The sequence below is a fragment of the Jaculus jaculus genome, chromosome 10, assembly GCF_020740685.1.
Source record: "Jaculus jaculus isolate mJacJac1 chromosome 10, mJacJac1.mat.Y.cur, whole genome shotgun sequence".
NCBI classification, from domain to species: Eukaryota; Metazoa; Chordata; class Mammalia; order Rodentia; family Dipodidae; genus Jaculus; species Jaculus jaculus.
Window position 1 is genome coordinate 90,204,221 of NC_059111.1, and position 27,335 is coordinate 90,231,555.

At 42.8% G+C, this 27,335-nt stretch overlaps 1 protein-coding gene across 6 annotated transcripts in view; it reads left to right on the forward strand.

Annotated features, from left to right (window-relative positions):
- Ahcyl2 (adenosylhomocysteinase like 2) overlaps nucleotides 1-27,335 on the forward strand; it is a 185,854-nt gene that overhangs the window by 95,650 nt on the left and 62,869 nt on the right. For 2 of the 6 annotated variants that reach the window (XM_045160309.1, XM_004661217.3), the window contains exon 1: nucleotides 25,990-26,301. The exons of 2 other annotated variants lie outside the window; for them this stretch is intronic. In XM_045160309.1, coding sequence (XP_045016244.1) covers nucleotides 26,245-26,301 — 57 coding nt within the window. In that variant the 5' untranslated portion in view covers nucleotides 25,990-26,244. Of the gene's footprint in view, nucleotides 1-16,257; nucleotides 16,478-16,623; nucleotides 16,710-25,989; nucleotides 26,302-27,335 lie in introns of those variants that run through there. 2 more of the 6 variants (XM_045160308.1, XM_045160310.1) reach the window with 2 other exon arrangements.

Consider the following 27,335-nt stretch of genomic DNA (forward strand, 5'->3'; position numbering starts at 1 on the left):
ATTTGGGAATTAATGTCTCCTGGAGGAAGTGTGTTGTTGGGGGCGGTCTTATGGGTGTCATAGCCAGTTTCCCCATGCTAGTGTTTGGCACATTCTCCTGTTGCTATTGTCCACCTTATGTTGGCCAGGGGGTGATGTCCACCCTCTGCTCATGCCGTCATTTCCCCCTGCCATCGTGGAGCTTCCCCTCGAGCCTGTAAGCCAAAATAAATCTCTTTTCCCACAAGCTGCTCTTGGTTCGGTGATTTCTACCAGCACGTGAACCTGACTGCCACAGCAATTAAGGCACTTGCTTGTGAAATGTAAGGACTCAGGTTTGAATCCCCAGGACCCACCTAAGGTAGGTTAACAAGTTGGTGCATGCTTCTGGAGTTCCTTTACAGTGGTTGGAGGCCCTGGCACTCCCATTCTCTCTGCCTCTCTCTCTCTCTCTCTCTCTCTCCCTCAAACAAATAAATAAATAAGCTATTTTATTTATTTACAAGAGAGAATGGATGCTTCAGGGCCTCTTGCCTGATAACAAACTCCAGATACATGTGCCACTCTGTGTATTTGGCTTTATGTGCATACTGGGGTGTCTAACCTGAACCAGCTAGCTTGTAAGAAAGCACCTTTTAACCTCTGAGCCATCTCCCCAGCCCTAAATAATTTTTTTTTTTTAGTTTATGTGTTAAAGGTTATGTGTTAGTATGGTGGTGCATGCCTTTAATTCCAGCACTCTGGAGGCAGAGGTAGGAAGATCGCTATGAATTTGAGGCCATCCTGAGACTACATAGTGAATTCCAGGTCAGCCTGGGCTAGAGAAGACCGTACCTCACCCCCCCCAAAAAAAATACCAAGGGTTTTTTTTTTTTTCATTTTGAAGTGTTGGGAGTTGAGCTTGAACATATGGTTCAGCTTTTTAAAAAATATTATTTATTATTATTATTATTATTAACAACTTCCATGATTGTAAACAATAACCTATGGTAATACTCTCCCTTTCCCCACTTTCCCCTTTGAAACTTCATTCTCCATCATATCCCCTCCCCCTCTCAATCAGTCTCTCTTTTATTTTGATGTCATGATCTTTTCCTCCTCTTATGATGGTCTTGTGTAGGTAGTGTCAGGCACTGTGGGGTCATGGATATCCAGGCCAGCTTGTGTCTGGAGGAGCACGTTGTAAGGAGTCCTACCCTTCCTTTGGCTCTTACACTCCTTCTGCCACCTCTTCCACAATGGACCCAGAGCCTTGGAAGGTGTGATAGAGATATTGAGGTGCTGAGTACTCCTCTGTCACTTCTTCTTAGTACTATGATGCCTTCTGAATCATCCCAAGGTCACTGCCATCTGAAAAAAGAAAGTTCTCTAATGAGAAAGTGAGAGTAGTGTTAATATATGTGTATGAACATTAAGAGAAGTGCTTACTGGGCAGTTTCATAAACATAGTATATACATTTAGCCAGACAGCAACAGACCTTACACTCCTAGGGCTCGTGACTACCCCTGTTTTAAGTTTTCAGTATCAGGGATGTATTCCCTCCCATGGAGCAGGCCTCCAGTCAAATTAGAGGACAGTTGGTTTCCCCCATAAACAGTCATGCCACTTTTGCACCCATTGGCTCATTTGGCCTGATTGGCCAAATATAAGGCTTGCAGTGTCCACTGTGGAATATCTTCATTGGTGATTTCTCTCTCTCCCATTGAGCTGCATGCAGTGTGTTTTTTTCCCAGCTTTCTGTCAGCTGGTCTACATGAAGGAGGTTATCAGTTCAGTTCCAGCAGGATTTCTCAGTGGCCTTGCATTCTAAGTATGTGGAGTCTTCAGCACTAGGGTCTTACTATCTCTTCCTGGTGGGAAACCAAAGGCCTCAGCAATGCCTGTAATGTTCTGGGGGTATCAGGGACCTCCCTGGTCAACAACTCACTGGAAGGTATCCCATCCCTGGCACTGAAAATTTTCTAGTAACAATCTATGGTTCCTGAGTGTTCCATTGTCCAAAAAAGTAGGTTTCCATATGTCTTATTTATATCCTCTTAGATTTTTTTTCCTCTTATATTTTGATTAGCCATCCCTCTACCTTTCCTTTACTCAATCTCTTCCCCTGACCTCACTTAGGCTTTTTATCCCCATCAATCTGTTCTTTTACATGTATGTATGTATGTATGTATGTATATATACACACACACATATATACATATATATATACACATACATACATACACACACACATACATACATACATACATACATACAATACCATCCTCTTAAGTCCCCCCCCCCTTCCTGCTTCCTTCTATTCCCTTTATGTCCCATTTCTAGCTTACAGGCCTCTGCTACTGAGTTTTCTTCCTACTCACACAGAAGTCCAATCATTTGTTGCTAGGATCCACAAATGAGAGAGAACATGAGACGTTTGGCTTTCTGGGCCTGGGTTACCTCACTTAGAATAATCCTTTCCAGATCCATCCATTTTCCTGCAAATTTCATAATTTCATTTTTCTTTACCACTGAGTGGAACTCCATTGTGTAAATGTGCCACACCTTCATTACCCACTCATCAGTTGAGGGACATCTAGGCTGGTTCCATTTCCCAGCTATTGTGAATAGAGCAGCAATAAACATGGTAGAGCAAGTATCTAAAGTAATGAGATGAATCTTTAGGATATATACCTAGGAGTGTTATAGCTGGGTCATATGGTAAATCTATTTTTAGCTGTCTCAGGGACCTCCACACTGATTTCCACAATGGCTGGACCAGATTGCCTTCCCACCAACAGTGTAGAAGGGTTCTTCTTTTTCTGCATCCTTGCCAGCATTTATGGTCATTTGTTTTTTTTAATGATAGCCATTCTGTCTGGAGTGAGATGGACTCTCAAAGTAGTTTTAATTTGCATTTCCTTGATGTCTAAGGATGTAGAACATTTTTTTTTGGATGTTTATATGCCATGTGTATTTCTTCTTTTGATAACTCTGTTTAGTTCCATAGCCCATATTTTTAAAATTTTTATTAGCATTTTCCATGATTATAAAATATCCAATGGTAATTCCCTCCCTCCCCCCGCCCACACTTTCCCCTTCCATAGCTCATTTTTTAATTGGGTTGTTTGATTTCTTACTAGTTTTCTGAGTTCTTTGTATATCCTGGATGTTAATCCTCTACCATATGTATAGTTGGCAAATACTTTCTTCCATTCTGTAGGTTGTCTCTTTGCTTGAGCATATTTGTTTTGTTTTTTCGAGATAGGGTCTCACTCTAGTACAGGCTGACCTGGAATTCACTATGCAGTCTCAGGGTGGCCTTGAACTCACAGCAATCCTCTGCCTCCTGAGTGGTGGGATTAAAGGCATGCACCACCACGCCCAGCTACTTGAGCATATTTTTATAACACCATTGTACAGAAATATTGCTGCCCTACTTAGAAACTTGCCCTGGCTGCAGTTTATGTCTTTCTGTATTACTATTATAAAAAAAAAAAGTTGCGTTTTTATTGGATTCTCTTACAGTCCCCAACTTCATAATCAAGGTCATTGTCTTATGGCTCTTAGTGTGAAAGGGGACCCATTACGTATGAATTTTCTCATCTTTATAGCACCAAATCTATAAAGTTGCTCATTGAAATGTTATAATAAAAGTTGTGTCTGGATTCTTACATACCTTTTCTCTTATCATTACTCCCAAACAATGTGGGATAACAACTACTTATACAGTGAATTATTATAAACTACCTAGAGATGATATGAAGTATATGTGTGTCAATTTGGCACAAATATTATTTTATTTAAGGAATACTTGGAATTCACTATGTAGTCCCAGAGCGGCCTTGCACTCATGGCGATCCTCCTACCTCTGCCTCCCAAGTGCGGGAATTAAAGGTGTGCGCCACCATACCCGGCTATCCTCAGATTGTTTTTGAAGGTTATATATAACTATATATATACATATATATATACATATACATATATATATGCATATATATAGTTATATACATATATATATATATATACACACACACATACATACATACACACACACACACACACACATATATGTGTGTGTGTGTGTGTGTGTGTGTATGTGTAATTTATTTGGGAAAAAGAGGGGGGGGAGAGAGAGAGAGAGAGAGAGAGAATGGGCATGTCAGGGTCTCCAGCCACTGCAAATGAACTCCAGATGCATGCACCCCCTTGTGCATCTGGCTTATGAGGGTCCTGGAGAGTTGAACCGGCATTCTTTGGCTTTGTAGGCAAGTGCGTTAACCACTAAGCCATCTCTCCAGCCCCTATCCTTAGATTTTGATGTGGAAGAGAGACAGTCCTGGAGCCAGTTCCTCTCTCCCCATCCCACTGAGGGGACAACTGTACTTGTTCATACTGATTATGAAGGAAGAGTTTCTGAACACTTGAGTACTTAGGGCACCACAAAAGTCACAGACCCAGCCGGGCGTGGTGGCACTTGTCTGTAATCCCAGCACTCAGGAAGCTGAGACAGTATTGCCATGAGTACCAGGCCAGCCAAGGCACCATACATAGTGAGCCTCTGCTCAAAGAGAAAAACAAGTCACAGCCAAGAGAAGTATCACCTTGCAAATAAAGTGGAGAAGTTCATAAGCCTAAGACTGTGAGCAGGTTACTCAGTTTCTCCACATCTTAGCTTTGTTGTCTGTGAAATAAGGCAACTGACTCAACTTATCTTTAAAGTTATTGACTTCCTGCTAGGGAGAGATGGCTTAGCTGTTGAAGGTGGTGGTATGTAAAGGCCACTGGCCTGCGTTCACTTCCTCAGTATCCACATAAAGCCAGATACTCAACATGGCACATGCATCTGGAGTTTGCTTGCAGGGGCAAGAGGCTCTGATGTACCCATATTGACTCTGTCTCTCAAATAAATAAATAAAATTTGTAACTTTATTGATATATAATGATGTATATCTTCTCTGAAAGTTGATCAGAAGAAGCTGGGTGTGGTGGTGCATACCTGGAATGCCAGCACTTGGGAGTTGAAACCCAAAGTATGGGGAGTTTAAGACCATTATCAGTACACCAAAAAGGGCTAGAGAGATGGTTCAGTGGTTAAGGCATCTTGGGTGGGGGGCTGGGGAGAACCAAAGAACCAACTCAGGAGAGAGCTAAGCAGAGGATGGAGCCTGGAAAGCCTGACGACGACCCAGGTTCAGTTCCCCAGTACCCAGGTAAAGCCAGATGCAAAACTCGGCACATGCATCTGGAGTTCATTTGCATTGTTTATTGGTCCTAGTGTGTGCACATGCTCTTTCCCTCTCTCTCTCTTTCTCTAATGTGCAGGGTTTTTTTTGTTTGTTTGTTGGGTTTTTTTGGCTTTGAGTTCACTGTGTAGCCAAGAATAACCTCAAACTCCTGATCCTCCTGCCTCCCAATGTCCAAGTTGTGTTATTGGAGCTTTTGTTGTTGCTAGTTTGGTTTGTTGTTGGGTGTTTTGTTTGGAGAGAGAGAGAGAGAATGAGAGTGAGTGTGCGTGCGTGTGTGTGTGTGTGTGAGTGAGTGTGCATGTGTGTGTGCGCGTGCATGCGCACTAGCACGCACAAAGGCCAGGAGGAGCTCTTTTACTTTATTTCCTGGAGACAGTTCCTCCTTGAACCTGGAGCTGCAATCAGTTTTCTGTCTGTACCTCCCTTCTGGCCCCAGGTACGCTGGGATTACAGATGCAAAAGCATAGATAGGATCTGGGGATCTGAACTGGGGTACTCTTACTTGGTAAACACTTTATTCACTGAGCTATCTCCCCAGCCCCTTGGCTAACTCTTTAAAACAAACCTAAAAAACAAAACAAAAAAAACCAAAAACACATATTTCCAGGCGTGGTAGCACACACCTTTAATCCCATCACCAGGGAGGCAGAGGTAGGAGGATCACCATGAGTTCGAGGCCACCCTGTGACTCCATAGTGAATTTCAGGTCAGCCTAAGCTAGAGTGATATTCTACCTCAAAAAAAAAAAAAAAAATAATTAATTAAAAAATAAAACAGACTTAAGACTACATATTTTATGTTTTATGATCTTTATGTAAGATTCAAAATAGACTAATCAGTGGGGATAAAACTAAGGATAGTGAATACCTTTAGAAAGGAGGGAAGACAAAGACAAAGTGAGAATCATACCCCTAGGCCAATGAGCCAACTTTGGCTCAGAAAAATAAAAAAAAATAAAAATAAAAAAAAAAGGAAAGTCAGGCAGAGGTAGGAGGATCGCTGTGAGTTAGAGGCCACCCTGAGACTACATAGTGAATTCCAAGTCAGCCTGGGCTAGAACAAGACCATACCTAGAAAAACCAAAAAATAAAAAGAAAAGGTACATGATGGGCTGGGAAGGTAGCTTGGCAGTTAAAAGCGCTTGCTGCACAAGCAGGAGTGCTCACAACAAGTGCAGAGGGGCGTGGGGGCACATGGCAAAGCATCCGCTGTGTACTAGGATGTCATCAGAGCAGTGGACGGGGAGGACTCCTTACGACGTGCTCCCTCCAGACACAAAATGACCTGGATACCCATGACCTCACAGAGCCTGACACTACCTACACAAGACCATCATAAGAGGAGGGAAAGATCATGACATCAAAATAAAAGACAGACTTAATGAGACTGGGAGGAGATATGATGGAGAATGAAATTTCAAAGGGGAAAAGGCGGGGGAGGGAGGGTTTTACCATGGGATATTTTTTATAATCATGGAAAATGGTTAAAAAATTGAAAAAAAATTAAATTAAAAAAATAAGTGGACAGGGGAAAAATGCACGGGGGTTACTGGTGTGTGTTAAGGGGACTGAGAAGGCTATTCTAAATGGAAGATCATATACTCACTCTATGATCTAGATCTTTTACTATATCATCCTTCTTTCTAAGATCAGCTGTCTAAAGCCTATTATCATATCCATCTAAATAAAATTCTTAAAGTGAAGTGGGCATGTAAATTCTTTGATGACACACTGAAATTCCTATTCTGTTTTAGTAAGTTTAGCCTAGGACTTAAGATTCTACTTTTTTTTTCCTTTGTTGTTGTTGTTTTGTTTTTGGTTCTTTAAGGAAGGGTCTTGCTCTAGCCCAGGCTGACCTGACATTCACTCTGTAGTTTCCGGGTGGCCTCAAACTCATGGCAGTCCTCTATCCTCCTACTTTGTGCTGGAATTAAAGGTGTATGCCACCATGCCTGGTAAGATTCTGTATTTAAAAAAATTTATTTGAGACCTTTTTTTTTCCATTTATTTATTTGTGCTAGAGACAGAGAGAGATAGAAAAAAGCAATGAGCACCCCAGGGCCTCCAGCCACTGCAGATGAGCTCCATTTGCATGCGCCAGCATGTACATCTGGTTTATTTGAGTTCTAGGAAATCAAACTGGGTCCTTAGTATTTGCAGGTCACCTTAACCTCTAAACCATCTCTCCAGCCCGAAGATTCTACTTTTATGTGTGTGTGTGTGTGTGTGTGTGTGTGTGTGTGTGTGGTAGGGTCTACTCTAGCTCAGGCTGGCCTGGAATTCACTATGTAGTCTCAGGGTGGCCTTGAACTCAGAGTGATCTTCCTCCTACCTATGCCTCCCAAGGGCTGGGATTAAAGGTATGCACCACCACACCTGGCAGATTATACATTTAAAAAAATTATTTCTTTTATTTGAGGGGGGAGGCAGGGAGGGAGGGTGGGAGGGAGAATATGAGCCCTCCAGAGCCTTCAGCCACTGCAAATAAACTCCAGACACATGTGCCACCATGTGCATCTGGCTTATGTGGGTCCTGGGGAATCGAACCTGGTTCCTTTGGCTTTGCCAGCAAGTGCCTTAATTGCTAAGCCATCTCTCTAGCCCAGATTCTACATTTTTAATAGCACTCCAGTGATGTCCAGGATGCTGAGACTTCACTGTGGGTAGAACTAGGATACTTCATTCCACCCCTGCAATGGCCTACAAAGATATTAAATTCAATTATACATGATTATCAACAGTATGGCCATTTTGAGTTTGATTATGTTACTTCATTCTGGGTAATATCCCAAAGCTCTCCACTGTGCTCAAAATAAAATACAAGATCATTAGCATAACATACACGACTGTTTTTGCCTTGGTCTCTGCATGCCTTTATAGCCTCAGCCCTCCATTCTTTTTTTTTAAAATTAATTTATTGATTTGCAAATAGAGAAAATGAATGAATGAACATGCCAAGACCTCTAGACACTGCAAAAAAAAAAACTCCAGATACATGTGCCACTTTGTACATCTGGCTTTACATGGGTGCTGGGGAACTGAACCTGAGTCCTTAGGCTTCACAGGCAAGCACCTTAACTACTAAGCCATCTCTCCAGCCCTCTGTTCTATATTTTATTCTGTGCTTTTCTCTGAGTTAATTATTTGTTCTTAGCAGTACATATTCATTGGTTGTTTACTAATTGCTAGCCCTCAAATTACATATGTAGTTATAGTGTAGAAATAGATAATCAAGTGCATTAGTAACATTAATATGTGATATAATAGGAACCACGCAAGTATTATTCAGTAATTTATAGAATTGGTTTATTTTTTATTTTTCTTTTTTTAAAATTTTTTGTTTATTTTTATTTATTTATTTGACAGTGACAGAGAAAGAGGGGGGGGGAGTAGGCGTGCCAGGGCATCTAGCCACTGCAAACGAACTCCAGACACGTGCACCCCCTTGTGCATCTGGCTAACGTGGGTCCTGGAGAATCAAGCCTCCAACCGGGGTCCTTAGACTTCATGGGCAAGCACTTAACCGCTAAGCCATCTCTCCAGCCCTTATTTTTTATTTTTTATTTGTCATTTTGTTTGTCTGAAACAAGGTTAAATATAATTGAGGCTAGCCATGAACTTCTGCCTCTGCCACCCAAATGCTCCAGTTACAACAGGCATGTGCTAGCCTAGAATTCATTCTTAGCCTAGACCCAAAGCCAAGCATGGTGGCACACACTTTTAATCCCAGCACTCTGGAGGGAGAGGTAGGAGGATTGTCGTAAGTTTAAGGTCAGCCTAGACTAGAGTGAGACCTCGAGAAACCAATACATACATGTATACCCATACATATATACATAAAAAAAAGAAAAGGTGGGCTGGAGAGATGGCTTAGCGGCTAAACGCTTGCCTGTGAAGCCTAAGGACCCCGGTTCGAGGCTCAGTTCCCCAGGTCCCACGTTAGCCAGATGCACAAGGGGGCACACGCATCTGGAGTTCATTTGCAGAGGCTGGAAGCCCTGGCGTGCCCATTCTCTCTCTCTCCCTCTATCTGTCCTTCTCTCTGTGTCTGTCACTCTCAAATAAATAAATTAAAAAAAAAAGAAAAGAAAAAATACAGAATAGTTACCTGAATGGCAAAAGGAAGGAAAAGGGAAATGGGCTTGGATAACATAAATAGAAACATAACTGTAACAAAAGTACATATAGTTTAGCTATATGTACCTCCTTGCCGCTGACTAACCCAAGTAGTATTTCTCACCGAAGCAATTAAACAATTCCTAGACTTTAGTAGTATACTAAAACCAGCACCAAGCTGCCTTCTGGATTTCCTGCTAAGTCTTTTAGAACTTGGGAGTGGAATGTGAATTTAAAAGCTCAATTCTTCTGACAAAGCAAACACGCCTCTTAGGTCAGGGTTCAGTTTGCTGTACACTTTAGTACCGTCAACAAAAACTGCCCTCAGGCTGGAGAGATGGCTTAGTGGTTAAGGTGAAGGCATTTGCCTGCAATGTCAAAGGATCCAGGTTCGATTCTCCAGGAACCCACGTAAGCCAGATACACAAGGGGGCACATGCATCTGGAATTCCTTTGTGGTGGCTGGAGGCTCTGGTATGCCACTTCTCTGCCCTCCCCCCACCGCCATTCTCTGACTCTCAAACAAATAAATAAATAAAATGTATTTTTTTAAAAAAACTGCCCTCAAAGAGAAGTCTAGATTTTACCTGGAAAACAACCAGGATGAGAAAGAATTTGCATTGAGGGCCCTCAGTTTTATTACAAAAGTAGGTGCTGAGGGTGGCAGGCAAAATAATGAAGCCTTGTATCACTAAATAAATAATACAACACATGGGAGACAGAGATAGGAGGACTGCTGTGAGTTTGAGGCCAGCCTGGGACTATAGACTGAGCTCCAGGTCAGCCTAGTCTAGAGTGAGGCCGTACCACAAAACAAATAGAAAGGAAGAAAAGAAAGAGGATTTCACACTATATTCTTTCTTTTGAAATAAACTTACTAGGCACTTGTTTGCGAAGCCTAAGGACCCAGGTTTGATTCCCCAATACCCACATACACCAGATGAACAAAAGGGTGCATGTGTCTGGATTTCTTTTGCAGTGGCTGGAAGTCCTGGCATGCTCATTCTCTGTATCTGCCTTTTTCTCTCTCTTTCAAATAAATAAATAAATAAAATATTTAAAATAAACTTACTAGAAGCATAATCTATCTACAAAAATAGTACACAGAGCAGGTGTGGTGGCGCATGTCTTTTAATCCCAGCACTCAGGAGGCAGAGGTAGGAGGATCAACTGAGTTCAAGGCCACCCTGAGACTTCATAGTGAATTCTAGGTCAGCCTGGGCTAGAGTGAGACCCTTCCTCGAAAAAAACAAAAAACAAACAAACAACAATAACAACAACAAAAAATAGTACAGAGATCAAAAGGTTGTAGCTTGAAAAAAAATTTAAGTCAACAAAAAAGTCAACACCACCAAAAATTATCACCATCCACAGATAAGAATATTTCTGGTTCCCTGTAGCTCCCATCATGTTCCTTCTCCGGCACTGGCTTCCCTCCTTTTTTGTTGTTGTTTGTTTCTGGTTTTTCTGTTTTTTAAGGCAGGTTCTCATTCAACCTCAGGCTGACCTGGAATTCACTGTGTAGTCTCAGGGTGCACCACCACACTTGGCTTTTTTGTTATGTACATTTTAAAAAATATTTATTTATTTGATGCTTATTTTTATTTATTTATTTGAGAGCCAAAGAGAGAGAGAGAGAATGAATAAATGGGTGCTCCAGGACCTCCAGCCACTACAAATGAACTCCAGATGCATGCACCACCTTGTGCATCTGGCTTACGTGGGTCCTGGTGAATCAAGCCTTGAACCCAGGGTACTTAGGCTTCACGGGCAAGTGCTTAACTGCTAAGCCATCTCTCTAGCAGCCCCTATCTGTTTATTTGAGAGAGAATGGGGACGCACTAGGGGTCTTTAGCCACTGCAAACAAATTCTAGACACATGTGCCACCATGTGCATCTGGTTTACATGGGTTCTGGGGAGTTGAACCTGGGTCCTTAGGCTTCACAGACAAGCACATTAACCACTAAGCCATCTCTCCAACTCAGTTACGTACATGTTTTGTTGATGTTACTAACTCCTCAGCTAAATGCTAGGGTCTGTAATCATGTGTCCTGGTCTTGCTTTTGTTCTTTTCATTATTATTTTTTTTGTGGTAGAATCTTGCTGTAGTCCAGACTGACCTGGAATTCACTATGTAATCTCAGAGTAGCCTTGAACTCACGGTGATCCTCTTACCTCTGCCTCCTGAATGCTGGGATTAAAGGCATGCGCCACCATTCCCGGCCTCACTTCTGTTCTGGCTATAGATATATCTTCTAAAACATACAATAAAATGAAATGATATTGGAGCCAAGTGTATAACTGGTATGTATACTTATGCCTTGGGCCTGACAGTGTCTTTGTTAGTATATCTTCAGTTCTCAGATGTAGTAACTATTTTATATTCATTTCAGAATCAGTACAGAAATATGTAGTAAATGGAGACTGTTTATGAGCAAGCGCCTTAACCACTAAGTCATGTCTTCAGTCCTGTCGAGTGTATTTTAGGAAAATATTAAGAAAACAAGTTGGCAGCCTGAGCTAAAGTGAGACCGCACCTCAAAAAAACAAAAAGAAGAAAAAAAGAAAACAACTTGGGCTGGAGAGATTGCTCAGTGGTTAAAGTGCTTCTGCAGAATCTAATGATCAAGTTCGATTCCCCAGTACCTACGTAAAGTCAGGTACACAAAGAGGCACATGCATCTGGAATCCATTTGCAGCTGCTAGAGGCCCTGTCTCTGTTTCTCTCTCTCTTTCTCTGCTTGCAAATAAATAAAAATATTTTTAAAATATTTAAAAGTCATAATTAATATTTGTTAGTCTACCAAAGTGATATATTTTATTCAGTTTACTCTTTTATTGCTAATCCTAGTTTCCTTAAAAGTTATTTTCTAAGCCGGGCGTGGTGGCGCACGTCTTTAATCCCAGCACTCGGGAGGCTGAGGTAGGAGGATTGCCACGAGTTCAAGGCCACCCTGAGACTACAGAGTTAATTCCAGGTCAGCCTGGAACAGAGTGAGACCCTACCTCGAAAAACCAAAAAAAAAAAAAAGTTATTTTCTTTGGCTGGAGAGATAGCTTAGTGGTTAAGTCGCTTGCCTGTGAAGCTTAAGGACCCAGCTTTGATTCCCCAGTTCCCACATAAGCCAGATGCACAAGGTGGCACATGTATCGAGTTCATTTGTAGTGGCTGGAGGCCCTGGCATGGCCATTCTCTCTCTGCTCTCTCTTTGCTTCTCTCTCTCTCTCTTTCTCTCTCTCTTTGCCGTTCTCTGTCTCACTGAAACAAATAAAAATGAATTTTTTTCAGAAAAATGTTATTTTCTCAGTTCTGGTAAGATGGCTCAGTGGGTAAGAGCTTGGTACTCAAGTATGAAGACTGGAGTTTGGATCCCCAGCACTTTTGTGTGGGGGGGGGGGATAAAAATCCGAGCCTGGCCATGAGCACCAGCAGTGGTGGGGGGAGGTGCTAAGACGGGAGCATCTGTGGAGCTTGCTGGCTGCAAATGAGCCCCAAGTTTAGAGAGAGACCCTGCTTCAAGGGATTAAGGCAGCGAACAATAAAGAATGGCATCTCATGTCCTCTCTGGCCTCTGTATGCATGTGCACATGCACACACGTACACAGACACACAGTCATTTTCTTCTGTGGTTTAATACTATCATGAAGGCAATTGTCTACTGTTTACTTAGCCATTACATAGAGAATATAAACCAGAATACCTAGTAATTTGCTGATCACTAAAACATACTATTCTGAGGATTAGGCTTCTCTCTAGCAATAACAACAGACTTTGACCTTGATTTGTCCCTCTTAAAAGCTCCATCATAATGTAACTCACAAGTCTACAAAGTAGATTATATACTCCTGCAGAGATAATAAAATTAAAGATGAAAATCCTTCTAAGTGGACTGAGGAGATGGCTCAGTGGATAAAACACTTTGCAACTCTTGAGTACCTTACTCTCCAGACTCCACATGAAAGCCAGAAGCTGGGGTAGGCTTCTGTCATCTAATCCCAGTGTGCCTATTACAAGATGGGAGGCAGAAACTGGAGAATTTCCCAGCTGCTCCTTAAAGGAGCGATGAATGAGAAAGAGAGACCCCAGGTGAGGCGTGATACCGCACACCTTTAATCCCAGTACTAGGGAGGCAGACATAGGAGGATCACTGTGAGTTTGAGGCCAGCCTGGACTACATAGCGAATTCCAGGTCAGCTTGTGCTACAGTGAGACCCTACTTAGAGGGGGGAAGAAAAAAATTTTTAAATTGTTTTTATTTTCAATAAAATAATAGAGAGAGAACGAGAGCATACCAGGTCCTCTTGCCACAGCAAACTAACTCCAGGCACATGTACCTCTTTGTGCATCTGGCTTTATGTGGGTACTGGGGAATCAAACCCAAACAAGTGCCTTTAACCATTGGGCCATCTTCCCCACCCCACCCCACCCCCTTGATTTTTACATTTTTTTTTTCCTCCCTAAAGTCTCACCATCAAATAAGTCATCCCTGTGGTCAGTAATATAACCCCCATAGATATGAAATGATGTACCAAATCCTATAAAAATAGATGTTACCATTGAGAATACATAGATTTATGCAAGTTGTCCCCCCAAATAATCATACTTGCACACAAAATCTTATAACTTAGACTAACTTTTTGACTTTAATTTTCTTAGTTTTATTTATTTATTTGTTGGTTTTTCAAGATAGGGTCTCACTCTAGCCCAGGCTGACCTGGAATTCACTATGTAGTCTCAAGGTGGTCTTGAACTCATGGTGATCCTCCCTCCCATCTCTACCTCTTGAGTGCTGGGATTAAAGGTGTGCATCACCACACCCGGCTGCTTTTTAATTTTTTTAGATGATAATTCCTTCAGCTCCTACTATACCCCAGGTGCTGTAGCCAAATTAAATTTGGGCAAGCCCCTGAAAAGCCTGCAGGCTAACAAGTTGCTGAGCATAGAAGACACAGCAGCCGATACAGGAGTGAGAACAGTGCCGATGCCGAAGAGCGGTGTCGGAGGGAGGGTCCTGTTTTAGATGAGCCTTCATGATGGGAGCGGCCTTTCGGCTGAACCCCGGAGAGTTCCAGTAAGTGAAGATGGTGGAGGTGAGCCCGAAGCTAATGTTCACCTGAGGAAAGGGCAAAAGCAAAGGCACCGAGGTGAGAAGGACACACTGGTAATGGCAGCACAGAGTTTCCACTAAAGTCTTAGCCTGTGTTCTATCCCAGGAGATGGCTATTATTACTTCCGGCGTGCAGACTAGGGAACTGGAGGGATAGCAAGGTTCAGTCAGGGGCAACTCCAGGATTATCCAAGTCCCATTACAAAACCAACCCTCAAAAATAACAAAACGGGAGGGGAGAGGGGGACAAAAAACCATCCTGGCTGCCACATCCCAGTCTTCTTCCCAGGTAATAGGTAATACAGCTCATGTGGAAGATAGTGCGTATGTGGCGGAAGACCATCTTGGAAAGGACTTGTGGGGCAGGGTGAGGGGCTTTTTTTTTTTTTTTTTTTTTTTTTTTGTAGAGGATTTTGAAGAGGCAACAGGGATTCGTGAAAGGCTTAATGGAGGAAGGCTCAGAAATAATTGACAACATATTAAGGGATGGGGAGGAGAATCAAAGGTGACTGGCTGCATATCTGGCTAAGAAAGCAGCAGCATCATTAACAAATAGAAAACTGAGAGCAGGGCTGGAGAGATGGCTTAGCAGTTAAGGCATTTGCCTGCAAAAACAAAGTACTCAGGTTCGATTCCCCAGGAGCCACGTAAGCCAGCTGCACAAGGGGGCGCATGGGTTTGGTGTTTGTAGTGGCTGGAGGCCCTGGCGTGCCCATTCTCTCTGTCTCTCTCTCTGCCTCTTTCTCTCTCTTTCAAATAAATAAATAATAATTTAAAAAATATTCATATTCCTATTTTCTGTCCTCCTTTTCCTGAGGCAGGGTCTCTCCTTTAAACAACAACAACAAAAAAAACAGCAGAGCTGGGCGGGGTGGCACGTGGAGGATCACTGCATTCGAGGCCACCCTGAGACTCCATAGTGAGTTCCAGGGCAGCCTGGGCCAGAGTGAGACACTACCTCGAAAAACCAAAAAAAAGAGAGCTTAAGCAACCATAAGTCACTTTTTCCCTAGTTTTGCTTTATTTCCAAACTTCTGAAGTGTGCAAAAAGGAGGAAGCTATGGAGGTCCTTAAAAAGTGGTGGTTTTGCAGGGAGGGCTGCTTTGCTGGCGTCTTATTTCTTCCTGACACTAAGTCTATCCATGAGGAAAAAGCAAGAATTGGACATAGAGGCAACTAGTCTTGACTAAGGATTCTGGGTCTCCACTGAACACACTGCAGGGCTGGCTCTTGTGTAGCCTCTGTGAAGCAGTTTTACAGTCAGGGTTAAGCTGTTTTTGTACCACAAACCCTTGGACCTTCCTGCACATCTCACAGGGAGCCAGCAGGGGGAGCTGTGGTCCCAGAACTCCAGAACTCTTTAGCATTTCTAAGGAAGTTTTTTTTTGTTTTTTTTTTTTTTGTTTGTTTGTTTTTTGAGGTAGGGTCTCACTCTAGCCCCAGGCTGACCAGGAATTCACTATGTAGTCCCAGGCTGGCCTCGAACTCACAGCAGTCCTCCTACCTCTGACTTCTGAGTGCTGGGATTAAAGGTGTGTGCCACCACCCCAGGCTTAGGAGTTTTGATTTTCCATCTTCCCTGACTTCACCAGAACTTCCCAAGCGATAAGAGTTTAACTTGGAAAAAAAAAAAAAAAGCCAAGAACTGAGATAGGCCGCGGTGCCAGCCCCCTACTGGGGGCGTGTGGAGCTTCTGCATGGATGTTTGAACCTGAAAGCCATGAAGAACTCTGGTTTCAAGGAAACGCCTGTTTACTGTACTGATCCTAATCGGTGGAGCTCTTGAGAAAGGGGAGTGCCTCCTTGACCTCGATCTTTATTGATCTTGGTGTCTGCACTTCCAGTGACGTGGGTGTCCAGAGGGGCGGGAGGAAATTAGCCAGCGCCTTAAACTCTGGGAAGAAGGAAGTCAGCCTGTTGCCGAGGAGGTGGAGTAGGGTGGGTAGCATTAAACAGTGCGCGCCTGTGGAAGCTCAGTGTCAGGGTGCTGACCTCTGCATCTGCTCCGATTCCGCAGCAGAAGCCCAAGGCTTGGAAGTTGGCTGGTAAGAGTTTTCCCACGCGGTTGACCAGTGACCGTGATTCGAACAGGAGGCTGCTCTCGGGGAGAAGAGTGCAGCTTCCCTTAGCCATTGACCCGAGGCCCTCGGTAACCCTGGCATTCCCAAACCAGCTTTCCCTTGTGCTCCAGGACATACATCCCTTCCACCAGTCTGCACTATGGAGAAGTGGGACAGTAATGAGGGCACCTCAGCTTTTCACATGCCCGAGTGGATGGTGAGTTCTTTGGTTGCTTTGTTTTTCCCTCTGTTTCTTGATAACAAAGGCAGCCTTCTCCAACAGGTGACAAACAGCATCTGCAAGACGCTAGTTCTGTGATCAGGAGAACGGTTCTTCTAGTTACTTCCTGTGTACTGGGTCATCCCTGTTTTTTAGACAAACAATAACAGTACTAACCTTTTGATTAAATTTCAACTTTCTTCTATTTTTTTTTTTTTTTTTTGTGTGTGTGTGTTTAGGGTAGGGTCCTTCCATAGCCTAAGCTAACCTGGAATTCACTATGTAGTCTCTCAGGGTGGCCTCAAACTCACGACAGCCCTTCTACCACTGCCTCTCAAGTGCTGGGATTAAAGGTGTGCATCATCATGCGTGGCCAATTTCAACTTTTTTTAAAATATTTTTTTTCTGATTTATTTTTATTTATTTATTTATTAGAGGGACAGAGAGAGAAAGAGTGAATGAGAATGGATGCACCAGGGCCTCTAGCCATTGCAAAAGAACTCCAGACACTTGTACCACCATGTGCATCTGGCTTACGGGAGACCTGGAGAATCGAACCTGGGTCCTTAAGGCAAATGCCTTAACCGCTAAGCCATCTCTCCAACGCCCCAATTTCAACTTGTGATTTTTAAAAACTTCATATTGTTTATCATACCTACTTTAATCTAGATTTAGCCTGATTTCTTGCACCCCAAAGCAAAGGAAGGTAAGTCGGTCAAAAGTCACGAGGCTGTGGATAGCCAGGCTCTCTCCCTTGTGGGTAGGAGGAGCTGGTCTACTGGGCTGTGTACTCTATGGATGGGATTATCCTGTGATTGCTTTGTATTTCTCTTCCAAGCTAATGCTTGATTTTGCCTCATGGAGATAAAGAAAAAAAAAATCATGAGGTGTATTGCTGAGGAGGGGAGGTGGGAGACCAGAACCTGGACAAAATGATGCTGTCTCAAGTCTCTGAAAAAAATTTAAACATTTCTCCCTCTCCTGTCCATTTTTCCCAGTCAAATGTTTCTCCAAGTCATATGTATGTACATGTGTATGTGTAAATATCAAGACCTAGGCTCATACAGTTCTTCCAAATACTGTATCTACCCATTAGTTTTAGTTACGTGACAATGAAGACTTGTTCATAAGAACTAGCCTATAAACCCTCACATTTTAGAACCTGGTGAGGTAGCACATGCCTCTAATACCATCACTTGGTAGGTAGAGGCAAGGAGGATGAAGAATTAAAGACCAGCCTCAGCTACAGTGTAAGTTTGAGGCAAACTTGAACTATAAGGAGACCTTGTCTCGAAAGCAAAAGAAAAAATGAAATCAGCTAGGGAGATGGCTCAGTGGCTAAAGATGCTTGCTTGCAAAGCCAGAGGCCTGGGTTCAGTTTCCTAGAACCCACATAAAGCCAGATGCACAAGCATGTGTTTGGTGTTTACAGTGCCCATTCACTACCCTCTCTCTCCTTGTAAATAAATAAAAAGTTTTAAAATTCCTAACTTTTGGATTCAGTTTTCACATGAATTTTTTTTTTTTTTTTTTTTTTTTTAGTTATTTATTTGACAGAGAAGAGAGAAAGAAGCAGATAGAGAATGGGTGCTCAGGGCCTCCAGCCACTGCAAACAAACTCTAGATGCATGAGCCCCTTTGTGCATCTGGCTTATGTGGGTCCCGGGGAGTTGAACTTAGATCCTTGGCTTTGCAAGCAAACATTTTAACCACTATGCCATCTTTCCAGCCCGTTTCCACTTAAAAAAAAATTTTTTTTTGAGAGAGAGAGCGAGAAAGAGGCAGAGAGAGAGAAAGAGAGAATTTCACCAGGGCCTCCAGCCACTGCAGGCAAACTCCAGACACATGCACTACCTTGCTTGTGCATCTGGCTTACATGGGTCCTGGGGAATCAAGCCAGGATCCTTTGGCTTTGCAGGCAAATGCCTTAACTGCTAAGCCATCTCTCTAGCCCTCTACTTCTGATTTTAATAATTTTTAAAAATTTTTTATTTTTATTTATTTGAGAGCGACAGACACAGAGAGAAAGACAGATAAAAGGAGAGAGAGAGAATGGGTGTGCCAGGGCTTCCAGCCTCTGCAAACGAACTCCAGACGCGTGCGCCCCCTTGTGCATCTGGCTAACGTGGGACCTGGGGAACCGAGCCTCGAACCGGGGTCCTTAGGCTTCACAGGCAAGCGCTTAACCGCTAAGCCATCTCTCCAGCCCTCTACTTCTGATTTTAAACTCCTTGTCATATCTACTTCTCGATTTAGTCTGATTTCTTGCACTTTAGCTTATCTATGTATTTCACTATGGTAAGTTAAAAAGACTTTCCACAACCTATTCTAAGACCTCTTTAGTGTTTATGGAATTAGGGACTTGAAGAAATAACTATTGATATTGAGACATATATAGAGTAGACCTGACAAAAATGCATAGGAGAAGCCTACATTTCAATTGCTTTTTATAACTATTACATCTCAGTTTTATAGCAGCAATCACTATTATTCTTAACATTTTAGAGCATGGTACTTTGTTAAAAAAAATTTGATGATGTTTTCTGTTCATCTATAAGCATATTTTAAATAGCGCAGTCATTTATGTTAATAGGAAGGATTTATTTCATAATTCTGGCTGGGTTTTTTTTGTTTTTTTTTTTTGAGATAGGGTCTCTCCCTAGCCCAGGCTGACCTGGAATTCACCTATGGAGTCTCAGGCTGGCCTCAAACTCACGGCAATCCTCCTACCTCTGCCTCCTGAGTGCTGGGATTAAAGGCATGCACCACCACGCCTATTTCTTTTTTTAATTTTTTTAATTTGAGAGTGACAGAGAGAAAAAGAGGTAGATAGAGAGAGAAGGGCCTCCAGCCACTGCAAACAAACCCCAGATTCATGCACCACTTTGTATCTCTGGCTTACGTGGGTCCTGGAGAATACAAGCCTCAAACCAGGGTCCCTGGGCTTCACAGGCAAGCGCTTAACCACCAAGTCATCTCTCTAGCCCCTGGCTGGTTTCTTAACTGTTTTGTATTTGCCTTTCAACCACTTACTAATAAGGAGTTTTAAAAAATGTGGGTTTTCAAGCGCCACATGTTCTCTCTCATATGTGGATCCTAGCTACAGATGACTGGGCTTCTGCGTGAGAATGAAAATACTTAGTAGCAGAGGCCAGTAAGTTAAAAAGGAGACATAAAGGGTAGAGAAAGGAAGGGAGGAGGATACTTAATAGGTTGATATTGTATATATGTAATTACAATGATTGTAATGGGGAGGTAATATGATGGAGAATGGAATTTCAAATGGGAAAATGTGGGGGTGGGGGAGGGAGGGAATTACCATGGGATATATTTTATAATCATGGAAAATGTTAATAAAAATTTAAAAAAAAATGCCAGGCAATAGCCAGATGTGATGGCATACACCTTTAATCCTCACATTCAGAAGGCAGAGATAGGAGGAACTAAGAAAAAAAAAATGTGGGTTTTCTCAGAGGAAGGAACACATTAAATTATTAAATTCTAATGTTTCTGCAATAGTATTGCAGGAGAATTCTGTTAAGCATAAGTGAACCAACTTAGAATCAATAAAAGTTTTATAGTAACTTCTATTCTGTAAGACATACGCCCCACTGGCTCCCCTGTGAACACACCCTCTCAAAAAGAGCTACTCCTGAACCTTTATCCATTGACCTTTCTGTTTATGAGAACAGGAAAACTGTCCTAAAGGATTATGACTGTGGCTTAAGGGAGAGGACCTTTTAAAATAAAGCACAGCTTGACTAAGCTCTTTTGTTTTTGTTATTCATAGGATCTCACTCTAGTCCAGGCTGACCTGGAACTTACTATATTAGTACCAGGCTGGCCTTGGACTCACAGTGATCCTCCTATGTCTGCCTCCCAAGTGCTGGGGTTAAAGGTGTGTGCTACCACACCCAGCCTTTTTTTTTTAAGACAACAATGTCTTTTTCAGATTTTTAAAAATAATTTTATCTATTTATTTGAGAGCAACAGGCAGGGGAAGAGGGGGGAGGGAGAGGAAGGGAGGGAAAGAATGGGCACGCCAGAGCCTCCAGCCACTGCAAACAAACTCCAGATGCATGCGCCAGCTTGTGCATCTGGCTTACATGGGCTCTGGGGAATCGAGCCTCAAACCAGGGTCCTTAGGCTTCACAGGCAAACACTTAACTGCTAAGACCTTTTCAGATTTTTTTGGTTTTGGCCATTTTTCTCAAAAACCAGGAAAATACCTTTGTAATCATAGGTTTTTGAAAAACAGTGAGAAGCAGGACTTGTCTTCAACAATGCCTTTGGGTTATTTGCTATCTCTTCTTGGCCAAAGACTTTGGAGGCTTTCTTTCAGATACCACAAAGTCATTAACTTCTGACCTAGTCTGAAGGTGCCCCTGATTGCTGCTTAGCCAGCAGTTAGCCACTAAGCACCCTCCAGTGTATTGCCTATAGATTAACAGACCTCACCCGTAAACTGCTAAAGTGCCTTTTAATCCCCAAGAGAAAACTCTGGAGTCAGCTTCTTTGTTGGCCAAAATATCAAGAACATTTTAACAAAGACCTATTTCATGTTCCAGTTTATGCATTAGTTCATGAACTCCCCACTGAAACTATCCCTGCTATCAAAGGAAACAGACCTGTCATACACCTTTTCAGGAGAAACATCTAGCCGAGAAGGCATATATCTTTTAAAATGTATATTTTTATTTATTTATTTGTAAAAGAGACAGAGAGCAAGCTAGCATGGGTGTGTCAGGGCCTCCTACCCCTCCAGAACTCTAGACATTGGCACCATTTTGTGCATCTGGCTTTATGTGGGCATTGGGGAATTGAACCCAGGCTGTCAGGCTTTGCAAGTAAGCACCTTGAGCCTCTGAGCCATCTCCCCAGCCTGAGAATGTGTATCTCATGCCATCCTCCTCCCGTGTTATTCAGTAATCACCAACAAAGGGGGACTTGTGTGCCCCTGAAGTAAAGGACCCAGACCACACACAGCTGCTGACAGCAGTGACAGCTCTGGATACAGGCCAGGACAAAGCAGGAGGAACTCCCTGCACACCTCCCCCAAGGACCAGAATGGACGAGGTAGACCTTTATAGAGACTTTTCCATAGGTCACTGGAAAACTGCTGGAGCCTCTGCTCCTTGGATTAAGGAGTTTCTTGTCTGTATTCAGACAGTTACACTACTGAAAGATTGGAGAACACATTCTTTTAAAGGTGTTCTTTAATAAGCTTTATTTCCCTTGACTTTATTTTAAGACAAGGTCTCACCCTACCTTGGGCTGACCTTGAACTCACAGCAATCCTTCTGCCTCAGTCTCCTAAGGGTTGGGATTAGAGGCCACCATACCCGACTCCCTGAGGAAACCTTTAGGCCCATTTGTCAGGTAGAATATTTTGTTATGTGTATAAAGATAACATTAGAAGCTGGAGAAATGGTTCACAGTTAAAAGCACTTGTTTGGGCTGGAGAGATGGCGTAGCGGTTAAGCGCTTGCCTGTGAAGCCTAAGGACCCCGGTTCGAGGCTCGATTCCCCAGGACCCACATTAGCCAGATGCACAAGAGGGTGCACGCATCTGGAGTTTGTTTACAGTGGCTGGAAGCCCTGGTGCACCCATTCTCTCTCTCTCTCTCTCTCTCTCTCTGCCTCCTTCTCTCTGTCACTCTCAAATAAATAAATAAAAATAAACAAAAAAAACTTTTTTTAAAGCACTTGTTTGCAAAGTCAGCCAGTCTGGGTTCAACTCCCCGTTTTACCTACGTAAAGCCAAAGACACAAACTGGTGCATGTTTCTGGAGTTGATTTGCAGCAGCAAGAGCTATGGCATGCCCATTCTCTCTCTCTCTCTCTTTCCCTCCCTCTCTTTCTCAAATAAATAAATATATATATTTTTTGCTTTAAAAAGATAGCATTTAAAGCTGGGTGTAGTGGTACATGCTTTAATCCCAACACTCATGAGGGAGAGGTAGGAGGATCATCAGGAGTTTGAGACCAGCCTGGGACTACATAGTGAATTCCAGGTCAGCCTGGGCTAGAGTGAGACCCTACCTCAGGGAGGGAGGATTAAAAAAACATTGAAGAGGCAGGAGAGATGGCTTAGCAGTTAAAGGCGCTTGCTTGTAAAGCTTGATAGCCCAGGTTCGATTCCCAGTACCCACATAAAGCCAGATGCACAAAGTGGTACAAGCATCTGGAGTTCGCTTGCAATGGCAAGAGGCCATTCTTTCTCTGTCTACTTGCAAATAAGTAAAAACTGAAAAAGAAATAAAATAGCATTTACCTGTTTTGGTAGTTTGATTCAGGTGTCCCCCATAAACTTAGGTGTTCTGAATGCTAGGTTCCCAGCTGATGGAGATTTGGGAATTAACACCTCTTGAAGGCATTGTGTTGTTGGGGGCAGGCTTATATAGGTATTATAGCCAGTTTCCCCTTGCCAGTGTTTAACACACTTTCCTATTGCTATTGTCTACCTTAATGTTGATCAGGTAGTGATGTCTACCCTCTGCTCATGCCATCGTTTTCCCAGCCATTAGGGAACTTCCCCCTCGAGCCTGTAAGCCAAAATAAACCTCTTTTTTTCCCACAAGCTGCACTTGGTTGGGTGATTTCTACCAGCAATGCAAACCTGACTGTAACACCTGTCTTAGGCTTTTGTTTTTTAAAAAATTTATTTGTAAGCAGAGAGACACAAAGAAGACACACACACACACACACACACACACACACAGAGAGAGAGAGAGAAACAGAGAGAGAAGGAGAGGGAGAGGGAGAGGGAGAAATGGACATGCCAGGGCCTCCAGCCACTGAAGTGAACTCTGGACACATGTGCCATTGTGCATCTGGCTTTATGTGAGTACTAGGGAATCGAACTGAGGTCATTAGGCTTTGCAAACAAGTGCCTTAACTGCTGAGCCATCTCTCCAGCCCATGTTTTTACATTTAATATTTTTTTCTCCTACCCATTCTCTGTAGTGCTTGGTACATTTCCATGTAAAATCTGGTTAACTTTCTCTCTCTCCTTGCAAATTAATAAATAAAATAGGGCTGGAAAGATGGCTCAGGGATTAAAGGCACTTGCTTGCAAAGCCTGATTGCCCAGTTCAATTCCCCATGTAAAGCCAGCTGCACAAAATGGCACATGCAATGGCATTAATTCTGGTGTGCCCATCTCTGTCTGTCTATCTCTCTCCTTGCAAATAAATAAATTTTTAAAAATAATAAGTAAGCCGGGTGTGGTGGCGCACGCCTTTAATCCCAGCACTCAGGAGGCAGAGGTAGGAGGATCACCATGAGTTCGAGGCCACTCTGAGACTACATAGTGAATTCCAGATCAGCCTGGACCAGAGTGAGACCCTACCTCAAAAAACCAAAAAAGAAAAATAATAATAATAACATGCAGAGCTATGCATTTATTAGCTCTCTTCCCCTTCTTTTAGAGAAGTCAATAAACACTATATCCCAAAGGAAAGATGATCGTTAAACAATAGTGTTATCATTTTGTCCTCCCCCACTCCCACCAAGGTAGGATCTCGCTCTGGTCCAGGCTGACCTGGAATTCACTATGTAGTCTCAGGGTGGCCTTGAACTCACAGTGATCCTCATACCTCTGCTGCCTCCTGAGTGCTAGGATTCAAGGCGTGGGCCACCACATCTGGCTCTCATTTTCTCCTTTCCCTGTCCCTCCACTTCTCTCATTTCTCCTCCCCTTCCTCACTTTTCTTTCTCTCTTCAAATCACATTCCCGCCAGAATCTCTGTAGCAGGCAGTCTAGTGTAGCTTTCCCTGGATTCCTTTCAGGAATCAGAATAAACAAGGTGATTCTTTTCCTTTTCTGTGAATCTTTATTTGGCATGTAATAAGGTGGTTGTAATTCTGGAGACTCTGAGATAAGAAACTGTCCTTTGTAGCCACATTTTCCAAGAAACATATTTTTAAAAATATATTTTATTTATTTATTTATTTAAGAGAGAAAGACACAGAGAGAGAGAGAGAGAGAGAGAGAGAGGATGTACCAGGGCCTCCAGCCACTGCAGACTGACTCCAGATGCATGCGCCCCCTTGTGCATCTGGCATATGTGGGTCCTGGAGAATCGAACCGGGATCCTTTGGCTTTGCAGGTAAACGCCTTAACCACTAAGCCATCTCTCCAGCCCCCTCCCTACCCCCCCCCCTTTTTTTGGTTTTTCAAGGTAGGGTTTTGCTCTAGCTCAGACTGATCTGGAATTCACTGTGTAGTCTCAGGCTGGCCTTGAACTCTCGGTGATCCTCCATCCTGTGCCTCCAAAGTGCTGGGATTGAAGGCATGTGCCACCACATCTGGTCTCAGCAACAATCTTGAGATGAAACTAGGAACTAATGTCAAAACCATATAAAAGATACACAATGAGGGCAAAAGAAATGGCTCAATGGTTAAGGTGCTTGCCTAAAAAGCCAAAGGACCCAGGTTCAATTCCCTAGTACCCACAGAAAGCCACATGCACAAGATGATTCATGTGTCTGGAATTCATTTGCAGTGGCTAGAGGCCCTAGTGTGCCCACTCTCTTTCTCCCCACGGTCCCTCCTTTTCCCCCCTCCTTCTCTCCCTTTCTCTCATAAAATAAATTAATTAATTGGGTTGGAAAGATGGTTCTTTCTCTCTCTCAAATAAATAAATAGAATATATATTTAAATTAATTAATTAATTTTAACAGAAGATACACAATGAAACCTGGGCATGGTGGCGCACTTGAGAGGCTGAGTCAGGAAGCTCTTGAGTTCCAGGTCAGCCTGGGCTACATTGTAAGACCATGTCTAAATATATCAAAGAATGATGGAAGCGGGGAGCAAGGGCGGAGGAAACAAGGAAGAAAGGAAAAGGTGCCTAGTTAAGCAGCAGAGTGAGAAAATTGATTTCCTTGGTGACAGCCGAAACTACTGTCCCCATGTGGCTAACTCAAGGACAGAGTGTAGGATAGCAGTTGCCCTAGCACCTGACATCATTAATTTTTTTTTCTTCTCTCTTAATACATTCCCTCATTGTTTCAGTGGCTCTCTGGTTAATGTTTTTCTAACGAGACTAGGTTAACTAAAATCATCTGACATGGAAAAGGAGAAGGTAAGGTTAAAAAGGAACTAATTAGCAAGTTAATTATAGCGGCAAAAAGTGTACCGGTTATATAAATAAGCTATTGTTGTGTGCATGCAAGTTGAGCCTTGTCAAGAGACTTGTTAAGGTTTAGAGGTTAGAGGATCCATGTATTTATGTGTTTGGAAAAAATAATAATAAAAGCAAAACAGCCACCAGAATTAGGTATGGTTGATGAGCCACTAACAGACTGCCTTATTAAATACGGGCTGTGCTTAACAGTCAAAAGGCTTGTTGGAGCTGCTTCAGGGATTCCAAGAAAGGATAGCCACCCTCCCTCAAAAGAAAAAGGGGAAAAAATTAAAAGCTAGCTGGAATCAATGCCAACAACAGAATTGCTGAAGAGGAAAGTTTAAGGGCCTGACCACAAGGGTCCTTGGACCAGAGGTGGCAGTAGGGCTGGTCATGTCACTATGCTGAGCAGCAAGAAGAAATACATTGTCAATAGCAACTCTGGGATTAAAGCCCAGGTGAGACTAAGCTCTTATTTACCAGACCTGCTGCTGCCAGGGCCGTCAGTGCCCAAGGCAAGCTGCTTACCTCCCCTTCCCTCCTGTCCTGCTTCTGTCCCTGCCTCTGGTGCGTGGGGAGCTGCCCCTCTCATCGACCCTCTTCCCCTCCCCTGACTCGATGCCTGGAATTAGGCAGAACTGAGATGGAAAAGAAGGGTTACCCGCAAGGATTCTGATTTTTGACAAGGTAGGAAGGTTAGGTAAGCTCTTGGTAGAGTGTACCAAGGTACCACAGCTGGGGTGGGCAGAGCATTGTATTGCAAAATGCATGGTATTATTGTATGAAGAATATAATGATATTTAACTTCGAGGGTACCGGGGATGACCCACTTACCTCCTGTTTTGCTTTTTAGTAAAAAATAAACATTTATTTCTTGGAGTGATTCTATACCTTACTGTACTTAGTCTCTCTTTAATATTCCTCTGTGTTAAAGGAACTTAGCCAAGCATGGTAGCTCACACTTATAATCCTAGCACTTTGGAATCTGAGGCAGGAGGATTGTTCTGAGTTCAAGGCCAGCTAGGGCTTTATACTAAGTTCTAAGCCTTTACACCAAGTAAATACATAAATAGCAATGAAAAATTTAATTCAGTACTTAACCATTATTTTCTAAATGCAGAAAGCCCATACAATCTAGTCTTTAATGTCCAAAGGACACAATGTCCAGGCTGAGGGATTCATACAAATGAAAAGACTATAGAAAAAGGAGCTCAGCATAGGGAAACTGGCTTGAGATTGCAATGCAGCTAAGTTTCTAGGCAAGTATACTACCACTGAGCTATGTCTCACCCATTTCTAGGTTTCTATATGGCTAATGTTTCTGGAATAAATAAGGGTATACTCAGCCTGGTCCTATAAATCTGGGAGAGTGGCCAGGCATGGTGGCACACACCTTTTAAAATATATATATATGTGTATATATATTGTTTATTTTGCTTTACTTTTGTTTTTCAAGGTAGGGTCCCACTCTGGCCCAAGCTGACCTAGAATT